The sequence below is a fragment of the Diceros bicornis genome, chromosome 14 (assembly GCF_020826845.1).
Source record: "Diceros bicornis minor isolate mBicDic1 chromosome 14, mDicBic1.mat.cur, whole genome shotgun sequence".
Lineage (NCBI taxonomy): Eukaryota > Metazoa > Chordata > Mammalia > Perissodactyla > Rhinocerotidae > Diceros > Diceros bicornis.
The window spans coordinates 9,834,880-9,847,164 of record NC_080753.1 but is presented as its reverse complement, the minus strand read 5'-3'; the positions used below and the strand labels follow the sequence as shown (position 1 = coordinate 9,847,164).

Here is a 12,285-nt window from a genome sequence, read left to right as displayed (position 1 = left end):
TAATGTGAAATTAAAGTATATATTTTTATAAGTTTTGGATTTTTTTGAGTAATGTTTCACATTTTCCATCTCAAATTAAAAACGTGTAAATTTTTTATATTCCTCTTAAGAAAAACAAGATCAAGTTGCATATGATTTTTAAAATTTTTAATTGTTTCTGCAGTAAATGGCCTTCACTAGACAGACAGACACTCCTATTTTAAGAGGACGTATTTCTTGATCTCTGAAATGAAGATAATAATACCTACCAATAATACCTAAAAGGCTCAAAGCAGTCTTTCTCTCGGATTTCTCCTATTAGCTCATTTATTGTCCCCCATATCTCCATTACTTGGTGTTCTTTCTCCTTCCCTAGCTCCTCTCCTTAGGCCTAAATTTATCTGTCTTTCTTTGAATGGCTTTTTTACCCAGTGAAAAACACTATTGTCTTTTTTTCCCATTACACCTTTACATATGTGCAGAAACTTTCGTCCACTCGAATATACTGTGACATGATTGGTAAAGTTGTTCATGGATCGATGGTTAAATGATTAATTTATGGATTCGCAACAAAATTTCAAATAAAATTTCTCCCTAGAAAGATAAAGCAAAAAGTAAGAGGAAAAGTAGACGATTTTGTTAAGGAAGGGCCTTCTCTGGGAGTGGAGCAGGGGAATGGGTGGGGTGGAGGGATTGTTGTGTGATTAATCTACATTTAATTTTTTTGATGGAATCTAAAATTTCAGATAGATAAATCTGCTTTTCTCACAATCTGTGGCTTATATGTCAGTTTTCCTTAATAACTTTTACCTATGTGTATATCACCCAACTAGAAATTTTTATTAATGTTTCTTATAAGTATTTCTTTATAGCGTTTCCCAAATATATATATATTAGATTGTACGTATATAATGTTACATATTTACTTTGCAAGGAAGATACTTAAATATATTACTTCTATTTTATATATATAGATAGAGAGAGAACAAGAAATGTATCTACATTTGGATTCTTTGTTTTGTTTTTACATAAAAGGAACTTATATACCACACAGTTGAGCTTTTTGTTTATTTCTGTGGATTCCTTTTCTCTTCAGGTGATTTATGGCATCATTTAAATTTAACTTTATGTTTGAAGTCTTTGCTTCTTCAAAATTGTAATTCATATATTGGTATCATTGATGTTTGCCAATAATCAATTGCAAGTTTATTTCAGTGCAATTTGAGTTATCTGTGTAAAAATGTTGGCAAATATGAACTCAGAATGTTAGAATTATTGGAAAACTTTGTGATTTCCTTCATTTTTAAAAATTTATAGTCATTCATTTAAAATTGATTTTTCATTTTTTGTCTAATAGTTCAAGAAAAATGAAAAGGTCAAATAGGCAGATCCCAGGTGCTGTGATTGGTTGGCCTTTACATGGGTCTTGCACATAGGATTTAATAAAAGGTGACCCGAAATTCAGAAATGTAATCTGTAAGACACTCAGAGGAAAGCAATTCCTTTAAGCATAGTCTTGTCAGTATTGTATGATGGCCATTCTGCAACTGTAATTTTTTGTGTATCTGTCAAAAGATGTAAGCTATATTCAATAATGATGATAGCAAGAATTTGAGAGTTCATGTACATTTCTTTTTGTCATAGGAAGGTCAGCCTTTTGAAAAGAGAGAGAAATTAGCATTTCTTCAGAATTGTATTTCCCTCGTTTGTGGCTATCTCTTAATTCCAGCATTTTACTGTATTTAATAAACAGGCCAAATATACATTTTATTTATTTGGTGGGGAGGTGATGAAACTTTACAAATTTCAACTGGCATTGTACTTTGCTGATAAGAATGGGAGTTTGCACGGCTCTGAAGAGATTACATGAAGTAGAATTGGAAAGCAAATTGTATTTACAGCAGATGGGATGATATTCCTAATAGGTGTTCAGAATAGACTGTTCACTCGTATTCTGCTGAGCCTTACTAGAAATAACTTCATTTCAAAAAAGGACAAATCTGATTGAGGGTAAAAGCATTCCCTCTCCACAGATACTCATCCAAAGGGTTTATGTTAAATTTTCCTGATGGGCACACAGCTGTATTTTATGCTGTATCTGTATAAACTGGTAATGTGTAGAATAAAAATCTAAATAGTATACCTGATTGCTTCATGCGCTAACCATTTAGATTACTAGATTTAGATCTACGATTTTGGAAGAGATGTTGCAATATGATGTTCTGACAATAACTGTCAAAATCATAATACTAGGATCTATTTTCAACTTGTTGTCTAGTTAAAGTTATTGAAATTCACAGTTGCTAGGTCAGAAAGATCACTTACTATCTCTTGTCATCTGTGGTTTAATGCTGACCTCAACAGCTATAATGTCAGAATTATCACAGTGTTCAAGCTGCAGAAGTGCAACGTGCTGCATGATTTAATGCATTTCCTGTCTGGAATGAGATGACGAGGCCAGCAACCATAAGCTACAGTGGTTTAGAAGAAACTTAATTCCTAATTTTTCTTTCTCTTTTCCCATTCGTTTTAGATTTTGGATTTGGTAAAAGGGACACATTACCAGGTAGCCTGTCAGAAGTACTTCGAGATGACACATAACGTAAGTAAATTTTTAGACTTTATAGCCTCATTCTTTGTCTTTTGTTACTCTGTGTTTCATTCAGGGTTTTTAGTTGCAGCATGAGAAACCACTCCAGCTATTTTCAGCAGAAAGGGATTTATTACACGGTATTAGGTTGCTTATAAAATTTATAGAAGGGCCAGAGAATTAAGCTTGACGCTATAGAACCAGGAATATTGTAACTAGGAGAAGCTACATCACAAGAAAATGTTTCTTTGCCACAGCTGCCACCCACCACTCCACGTCTAGAGATGAGACCTAGGGTCGGTAAACTTTTTGTGTAAAGTACCAGATTATAAAAGTTTTAGGCTTTTTGGTCCATATGCTCTCTGTCACAACTGCTCAGCTCTACTGTTGTAGTGCAAAAGCAGCCAGAGACAATATTTAGGTGAACAGGCCTGGCTGTGTTCTAGTAGAACTTTATTTACAAAAACGGACAGTGTGCCGGATTTGACCCTTAGGCCTCAGTTAGCCAACCCCCCGGAATAGATCTAGAATTTTTGCCACAGCTGCCCAGAAGAACCAAAGGCTTTTGCCATTTTCCTTGCAGAAAATCTGATCCTTTAACTTGTGGCTGCCACATCATGTTCTAATCTACTTCCCACGTCTCGTATTTATCTGCATGGCAGAACCTAGCTTACATGGTGGACCCTCAACTGCAAGGAGTCTGGGATATGTGTTTGGTTTTTATCTTGCCAGCCTCCTTCGTACAAGATGGCCTGCTAGTAGGTTCTGAAAGGTGTACAACAAGAGTCACAAACTCAGAGGCCTATGAAGTTCAGGCAAATAACCCAAAAAAGTGAAGCTGACTGAGATTAACACCAGAGAGTATAGTAGGAGCTGTGGTGCACTCAAGAATTCATGTCCTGTTAGAGGCATTCACATTAATAAGTTTTCAGACCCTGTGCAGGCCGACAAAACACATCTGCAGGTCAAATTCAGCCCGCTGACCCCCCGTTTGCAACCACTGACCCTGATCATGGCTTCCTAGCCTAGGACAGACAGCCAAGAATGGACTTGGAGGTCCATACACCTCTTGAAACAATTTTTTTATGAGTATGTATATACATTTTTTCTTGGATTCTGTGGTACTTCTCAGGTTTCAAAGGGATCCATGACCCTCCCAAGAAAGATACTGTGTTTATTGAATCCGTCATCAGCTACTATGCTATGCTGTTTCATGAGTATTTTCGTGTTTTATATTTAGTTTTCGTGAAATAATTTTTCTATTGTGGTTCTACAGTTGCAGAATTTCTTGATAAAATATTTCATAGGGAAAATATATCCTATAATATTACCAATAATGAAAATAATAATATCAGCCAACATCTATAGATCCCTTAATGCATGCCCAGCACAGCACTAAGTACTCGGGGCGCATTAGCTCTTTGATCCACTTCACAGTACTACAGCTAGGTACTGTTTTAGCCCCATTTATGAATAAAGCTTAGAGCAGCTGAGCAACCTGTGTAAAGTCATGCTACTTATATGGGATGGAACTTGGATTTGAACCAGGCTATTGAGTTACCCATCTAAAGCTTATGAGCCTAACCATGACTGTGCTGTTCTGTAGGATCTGGTACTGAATTTGTAATAACGGTTGTTGAGGTCATTAGCATTTTCCTGTCTAGATTCATGATCCAAATTTCATAGTTTACATTTAAAAAAAAACCCTGAGGTTCAGCAGTTCTACATGACCATGACTTGCCCAAGGTACCACAACTGGTTAATGGGGGATCTGGAGGAGGAACCCCACTCTACCTGTGGAACCCCAGTCTGCTGTGGGTCTAGTCCTCTTTCTGTTACACCTAAATGTGGAAAATATCATTCTTATTTAAAAACAAGGAATTTGTTTTTACAAAATTTAAAGGACTAAACATCAATAAAATAGTAGACATTAGTTCTCATCAGTTTTATCAGAACAGAAATCTTGCCAGATAAGCCACATATGTTTGATATTTTTGGCACCAGTTTTGCATGACACTTTCCCTCGAAGACTGTATTCCTTAATTTCTATGCTCAGCTTGACAGTTTTAATTTCATATATGTTCTTAATTAAAAGGGTCCACAAATAATTAAGAGGCCTCTGAACTTTCACAAATTGAGGTCTATTATTCAACCTCTTTTTTTTGTTATGAAAATTAGATTTAAACATTGAGTTTGTGACCTAATCACTAAAAAATAAGAAGTATTTTTCTTTTTAGTTTTCAAGTCTGCTTTTGTAGTATCTCTCCTATTGATTATTCCTACAAGAGTATTACTACTATTGTTAATTTTTAAAACTTGCCTTAGATTAATGAAGATATTGAAAAGACATGTGTCTAAATCCTCCCACATATAGAAATTGTCTAACTTAAACCACACATAAATCAATGAAATAAAAAGGCTTTTGTATTCACTAGATGTCTCATTATAGATTTGTAGATGTGAATATCTTTTCATATTTTTTCTAGTTTAATTTAAAAATAGAATCTATTTTTATTGTCAGGTTTCTGCCATCCTGCCTGCTGTCCCCTTCACCCATTAGAAAAAAATTCCTGTTTATTTTCCTGAGGCCTCTGTGATCAAACTCACTTTAATGAAAGTTTTGAAACTGAACCAGTTAATTGATACCATTTGCAGCAGCACTGTGATCATTCCATATGGCTTTTTTGGTAATACCAGCTGCCTCATTATAAGCTGTCATTGCAAAACCTCTTGATTAAAACCCGAATATCCCAAAGGTAAAACAATATTGCTTCCATTCCTTCAAAATCTACATTTGCTGTGGCAGAAATACGAGACCCGTGTTTGTGTGAAGGTCATTGTCTGTAAAATGTGTTGATTCCAAGCAAATGTTCACAAGATAGCCACTTAGTATATGTCAAAAGCTGGCCTGTTGAAACCAGTTTTCCTCAGTATTTTTAGGGAGCAATGTTTTGTATTGCAGTCTATTTTTTTCTTTCGTCATACTCCATGTGTAAATGAAAACACAGGGCCTTGTGTAGATTAATCTCTGAATTTTAATTGAAAATAGTTTCTTTAGAAATAGACCTCTTTAGGCACTGAGTCATTCTGGAAACTTATTTTCCAAATAGCTGAGCATAATTTTTTTCCCCACTATATAAATCTTTACAGAAATCTTGTTAAAATCTATCACACATTTTCCTGCAATCTTGAACAGGATATACCAAATACAGTTAAGCTGTTTTATAATAACTCCAGGCCATTATTGTGGATATCAATTAGAATACTGGATTACTGCAGTAGCTCCTAACGCATTTCCCAGCATCTGCAGCACATGCCCCATTCCAGTTCTTTCTCCTCCACACAGCTGCTAGAGTGATCCTTAAAATACAAGAATCTTATCATTTTGGTAAGCTGCTTAAAAAAAACCTTAAAAGACTTCCTCATTGCTCTGAAGATGAAATCCAAAATTTATAATGTAGCCTATGAAGACCTCCACCCCACCACCCCATAGACTCCAACTATAGTGATCTTGTTTCAGATCCTTTATAGCACTTTGGGACTTCCAAGCTAATATGGCAGAAAGAAAATGCATCACAAAATTTCCCTCTCCCAATACTTAACGAAATGTGCAAAACATAATAAAAGACCATCAACCACAAAGAAAAACATCACCAATGGGAATAAAATAAGAAAAAAGGCAAGGAAAGAAACAGAAGATTCACAGCAGACAAAATTGTGAAAATTCCCACCTGATATTTCCAGATCTAGAATGAAGCAAACTGAGTGTTCCTGTCTTTTTTTTTAATGAGGAGTAAAGGAAACAACTACTGACCCTTAAGCAGAAATAATGAAATGGGAGATTTAGATGTGGATAACTCTCTTTCTCTATTTTTTCTAATTTGATTTTAAAGTAAAATCTGTTTTCATTCTGTTTGGTTTATGTTCCTTCCTTCCCCCCAAAGAAACTCTTAAGTTTATTTTCCTGAGCAAGATGAAAGGAAACTGAATGGCCACCACTTACACTTCCTTCAGCCAAAAATAAAAGTGAAAGAAAGAAAGCACTTAAAAGACAAAGAACCTATCCTAGAAGAAAATACAATCCAGTCAACAGAAGTAAACTTCATAATTTCATCATGCTGTTAAGTAACTTAATAGACCATAAGTTTAGTAAAGTGAGCTTAACAAAAGGAGTTAAGAAAGGACAATTGCAGACCTAAGAGAAAGTTGAGAAACGTAACATCACTCAGAACTGTGGTACAGGCCCTCCTTTCAAGACCCCCGGCACTGTTTTAGTTGGGTAATAAAAATATTAGTTAAAATGGGGATTCATTAAAAATATGTACATTCCAGGGCCTCCCTGGTGGCGTAGTGGTTGGGTTCACGTGTTCTGCTTTGGCAGCCCAGGGTTCGCCGGTTTGGATCCTGGGCGCGGACCTGCTCACTGCTCATCAAGCCATGCTGAGGAGGCATCCCACATACAAGAGCTACAGCTCTACAACTATGATACACAACTATGTACTGGGGCTTTGGGGAGGAGAAAAAGAAAAAGAGCAAGATTGGCAACAGATGTTAGCGGAGCACCAATCTTCCTAGAAAAAAAAATGTACATTCCTTAAACATTATATTTTAAGGTTAAAACATTTAAATGTCATTTATTTGCTGATCTTTTGATGTAAGGGCAAGATCTTTCGTTTGAGTATAGTTTTAGGATTGGAATTTGATTTCATGTTTTTTTGTTAAACCATATCCATAATACACCATCAGCAGTTTCCAGTTTGGGTTTCTTTAAAGTTGAAAAGGAACTTAATGATACATACAAAGCAATATGATTTTTTTCCCTAATCCTTTTGGGAATTCAACTTTTTTTGTGTGTGTGAGGAAGATCAGCCCTGAGCTAACATCCATGCCAATCCTCCTCTTTTTGCTGAGGAAGACCGGCTCTGAGCTAACATCTATTGCCAATCCTCCTCCTCCTTTTTTTTTTCCCTCCCAAAGCCCCAGTAGATAGTTCTATGTCATAGTTGCATGTCCTTCTAGTTGCTGTACGTGGGACACGGCCTCAGCGTGGCCGGAGAAGCAGTGCGTCGGTACGCGCCCAGGATCCGAACCCCGGGCCGCCAGTAGCAGAGCGTGCGCACTTAACCACTAAGCCACGGGGCCGGCCCCTCAACTTTTTTTTAAGTGACTTGCCTTTCTTGAGTCTTTCCCAAAGCATTTAATTTAGATTTCATAGAACCAATGACTCTTTATTTTTATATTCACATTTCTTTGGTTTTCCCAATAGCAACCCTATGACATAGCTGCTATTATTATCTCCATTTCATTGATGAGGAAACTGAGGCTTATAAAGATCAGCAGATTTCACTTTGTCCACATTGAAGTCTAATAATTCAGTTTAATCCAGAGTCATCTGTGATGACAGATATATTGAAATTTTAACAACTTGAAGCAAAGTATAGAAAATCCCCAATATGTAATTATAGCACAAGGTGCTATAATAATATATATTTTGCGTGAAATAATTTACCACTATTTTTAAATAGTCTTTATAGCTAAGTTTAGCTCTAGAAATAATATTGATAATGATATGATTGTAAGTTTATTTGACTTTGCATAAAACCTCTTAAAACAGATTTCAGAGCAACTGAGTGATCTAGTCAAAAGGCCTGAATTCTAATACAGACAAAACCAGTTACTAGTTCTGTGACTTTGCATAAACCATGTAATCGCTTTAGGCCTCGGTTTCCTAATCTGTACATGGAGGAAGTTCAACTTAAAGGATCCCCAAGGTCTTTCCGATGTCTAATGTTCTCTATTTATAAAACTTAAAGCCTCTGATTGAAATGTGCTAGGCAATAAACTTACTTTTCATGCAACACTTTGTAAAATGCAAACTTTATATTGGATCTCCCAGTTTTTAATGAATTGGGTGAAAAATCAGATATAATAAAGAAGTTCACAGGTGACTCCATTACTAATAAAAATTACAGATGTATCCATAAAACATTCAGGAAACATTTTGAAATTAAGCAGCAAAGTAGCAGATAAAAATTTGTTCTTAGTGATCTGGGTAATAACTCTTAGAATAAATCAGTCTGTACACTATCAATCTGCTATACACTGAAGTTACTATAAAGTTATTAGCCCAACATGTATTAACTGACTAAAGAAAATCAGATGATCCTGGGGTACTCAAGTAAGTATTACCAGAAAAGACTTTGTTTCTGCTTATTGGTCTACCTGTTAGGAGGATTCGTTCTAGACCATGATAGCAACTCCTTTAACCCCCTGCTAATCAATTTTAATCTATCATCAGATTATTCATAGCTCTAATCTCATCACCTGCCTTCTTCAGGATTTTAGTGACTCCCTGTTGCACACAGAATTCAGTCTAGACTACTTACCCTGCTTTTCAAGGCTCTCAGGTCTGGCCCTAGCCTGTCTTTCCAACCTCATTTCCTATTATTCCCCTTTCTGTGCCTTTCACACCACACCATCTGAACTCCTTGCTTTCCCGGGACATTCCCTCTGACTGTGCTCAGGGGGTCCTGCTGCTTGGATTGCCCTTGACCTCATTATCCCAGCTTTTCACTCTCTCCATCTTTCCAGACTCATCTCCTATAGCGCTTCCCTCACAAAGGCTTCCTTGGTCTCTCCAGCCAGAATCTCTCTCTAACTTGGAGTATAACAGGACTTAATCTGTGACCCTTATCACTTCTTCATTCTTGATAGAGGTTTTTAAGTATATGACTTACTAGACTGGAAATTTCTTGAGAGTTAATCAAATGCATTCTTGAATGCTAAAAAACTACTAGCTCATAACATGGCTTTGCTCATAGTAAGTCTTCAATTAGTACGTGAAATGTATGACTGGTATACATACACTGGTTAGTTCTGGGCTCGACTGACCATATAGTTATTAAATACTGTGTGCAAGTCACTTCAGCACAAAGAGTGAGACATAAAAAGATTGATATAAGACAGATGAACAAAAGAAGTATAATCACTTAAGTTTATAAAAAATATGAAGTGAAAATACTGCCTAACAAAAAACAGCAAACTAACTAACTCAAGCAAAATAGTATTCTTTGTGTTGTCAACTCTAGCTGCAGAAGGCAGGGAGGCCAGGGATTCGAGTCAGGTTGAGTGTTATGTGTGATCAACTCAGTCTGACACACTGGTTGAATGTGAAGAATGTGACTCATGCAGGAGGTTCACATTCAGGAGACACTTCCTTGTGAGTGTTGTCTTGCTCGCATGTCACACCCCAGTAGAAAACACCAAGAGTTGGTAAAGGTTTACACGTTTTAAGGGATGAATACAATATAAAATTATTGACCTTGTCACAAGGACATGGCAGCAGAGCATACTGGTTATAAACATGGACTCTGCTAATTTGTATCCCATCTCCAGCCCTGCCAGGGTATGATCTTGGGCAAGTTACTTAATCCCTCTCTCTCTCAGATGCCTTATCAGAAAAACTGGGAAGTTGTTGATAGTCCACCCTCAGAGGGCTCTTGTGGGAGTTAACTGGGTATATACATGTGTGTGAATGAGTGTGTGCGTGTTTATGCCACTTAGAACAGTGTGTGGCACGTAGTAGCTTAAGTAAGTGCTTGCTCCTTACTGTTAAGGAATGTATTTTTGTTCACCATCAGTACATTTTAGAATCCAAATGTGGAAAGAATAGCGCTTGCTTAATCTTCAAATACAAAAGGTACTGCTATCCTCAGAGAGGCTCACTGAGTCTTAAAGGCACAGAGTAATGGATAATTTGAAATGATATTCACAATTTAAAGTTTAGTGATAGTATTTGAGAAAAGAAATAGCATGAAACTGTGAACCTAGTCATGTTTGCATTAAGCCACGATGAAAATTATGAAAAGAAAAAGATTTTCTATGAAAGGTAAGATCAGGGAAAGCCCAAGATTTGAATGAAGAAATTACATTAAATTAGGTTGCTTTTTACGAGTTTGTATTATACTAAATGAGATTACATATGCCAGACTTGTAAATAAACTCTAAAATATGAATAGTGTCAGAGACCAGTTTCAAAGTTGTGTCTGTATTTATATCCATTCTCTGTGGTTCTAGAATGTTTAAAGATTGCCCCCTCCTCTTTTTTTTTTTTTTTTAACCAAATGTTTACTGACTGACAATATGCCAGGCATTTTGCTTGGAGCTGCCTTGGAGCCATCTGAGATGTTGAGCAGGAGTTGGATATGGAACTAGGGTTGGATGGGGAGCTGGAGCTAAGTGTAGAGGTTTGGGCTGGAAATATAAAAGCAGGAGCCATTCATGTTTAGGTGGTGGTCGAACCTCCCTCTGAATGAAATCATGTAAGCGGGGGATTCGGTGTTAAGAACGAGAACTGCTGGGATCCGTGTTTCAGGTATTAATCAGGTTTTGAATGAGGTCTGGGGTGGTTCTTGAAGCCCATTTGTTTATGCTTTTGCGGTGTGTTCATGCTATACATTTGCTTCCCTGTACAGGTGGATGATTGTGGCTTTTCTTTGAGTCATCCTAATCAGTTCTTTGTCGAGAGCCAACGGATTCTAAATGGTGGTAAAGACATCAAGAAGGAATCCATCCCACCAGAAACTCCTCAACCCAAACCAAGTGTCCAGAAAACCAAGGATGCATCCTCTGCTCTGGCCTCTTTAAATTCCTCTCTGGAAATGGATATGGAGGGACTAGAGGATTATTTCAGTGAATGATTCTTGGGCGGTTAGGAACCATTTTACCTCAGGAGCTTTCATTTCCTTTTTTAAGATTTTGCCGTTTTCTTTTTTAATCTTTTTGTCTAACAGCTCCCTCCGCCCCAACCCAATCAACCCACATGCACACACTTCTTAGGAAAACAGTCTTGCAGGTAAAAACAAAGACCTCCACTGTGTTTTGGTTTAGCAAAAGGGAAGAGAAAGAGTTTCTCTTGAAATCCAACACTTGAATGGTGTGACTTAGTCCTGTTTTAGGAGATAAAATAGCTTTCTGGACTGATTACAGTCCTCTAGAACAATACAACTGAAAATGCCTTTTGTTTTAATCCTTATCACTAATTTTGACCTAATCCTTTTCTGGACCATTTTCTGTTAATAAATATCAAAATGTATATGAGTGTGTCTGTGCTTAATTGCAATAGTCATGTTACGTCATAACAGATTGGACATTATCTCAGTTTTTAAAGTGGTATTTGGGAATATCCAACATACTTCCAGTCACCAATAAAGATTTTAAACTCCTTTTTCTTTTTCCTTTTTTCCCTTGAGTTAGCCATTCGTGGTTATTCCACATCAGCGGGGAGAACTTTTGCCCCTTTGAGCGGCAGCAAACTACTGAAATGAATTGTGACGTGGGAATTAAGAGAAACAGAATTTGTATGGTCAGTTACAGTATTAACAGATAGAAGTGTTTTATTATGTAAAATGATGGTAGTCCTTATTGTAAAATGATGGTAGTCCTTATTGCTGTCATTTTCCATTCACTCTGTGGGCAGGTCCATGTGAGAAGAGACAGTTACTAAAGCAAGAAGGTTGTACGGAGAATCTGAGTGTTGCTTCATTCCACCCTCCAACTTCCACACCTTATTGTTTCTGTGGTGGCTGTGAATTGCCCAACAGGTTTGGTAAATTCATTAACTTCAGTCCTGAACATTCTGATACTTATGGTAGCCGCCTCCTCCCAAGGCCAGCAGTGGAATTGAGTAGATGTTGCAGATGATTTCAGACATGCTG

General features: G+C 36.9%; 1 protein-coding gene across 1 annotated transcript in view; it reads left to right on the top strand.

Moving 5' to 3' along the window:
- The window catches only part of PRIM2 (DNA primase subunit 2), a 266,125-nt gene extending 254,185 nt beyond the window's left edge, over positions 1-11,940 (top strand). Inside the window, exons 13-14 of the mRNA XM_058554093.1 lie at positions 2,513-2,581; positions 11,044-11,940. Of these exons, the coding sequence (XP_058410076.1) occupies positions 2,513-2,581; positions 11,044-11,268 (294 nt within the window). The 3' untranslated portion in view covers positions 11,269-11,940. The remainder of the gene's footprint in view (positions 1-2,512; positions 2,582-11,043) is intronic.
- Positions 11,941-12,285: the final 345 nt, after the last annotated feature.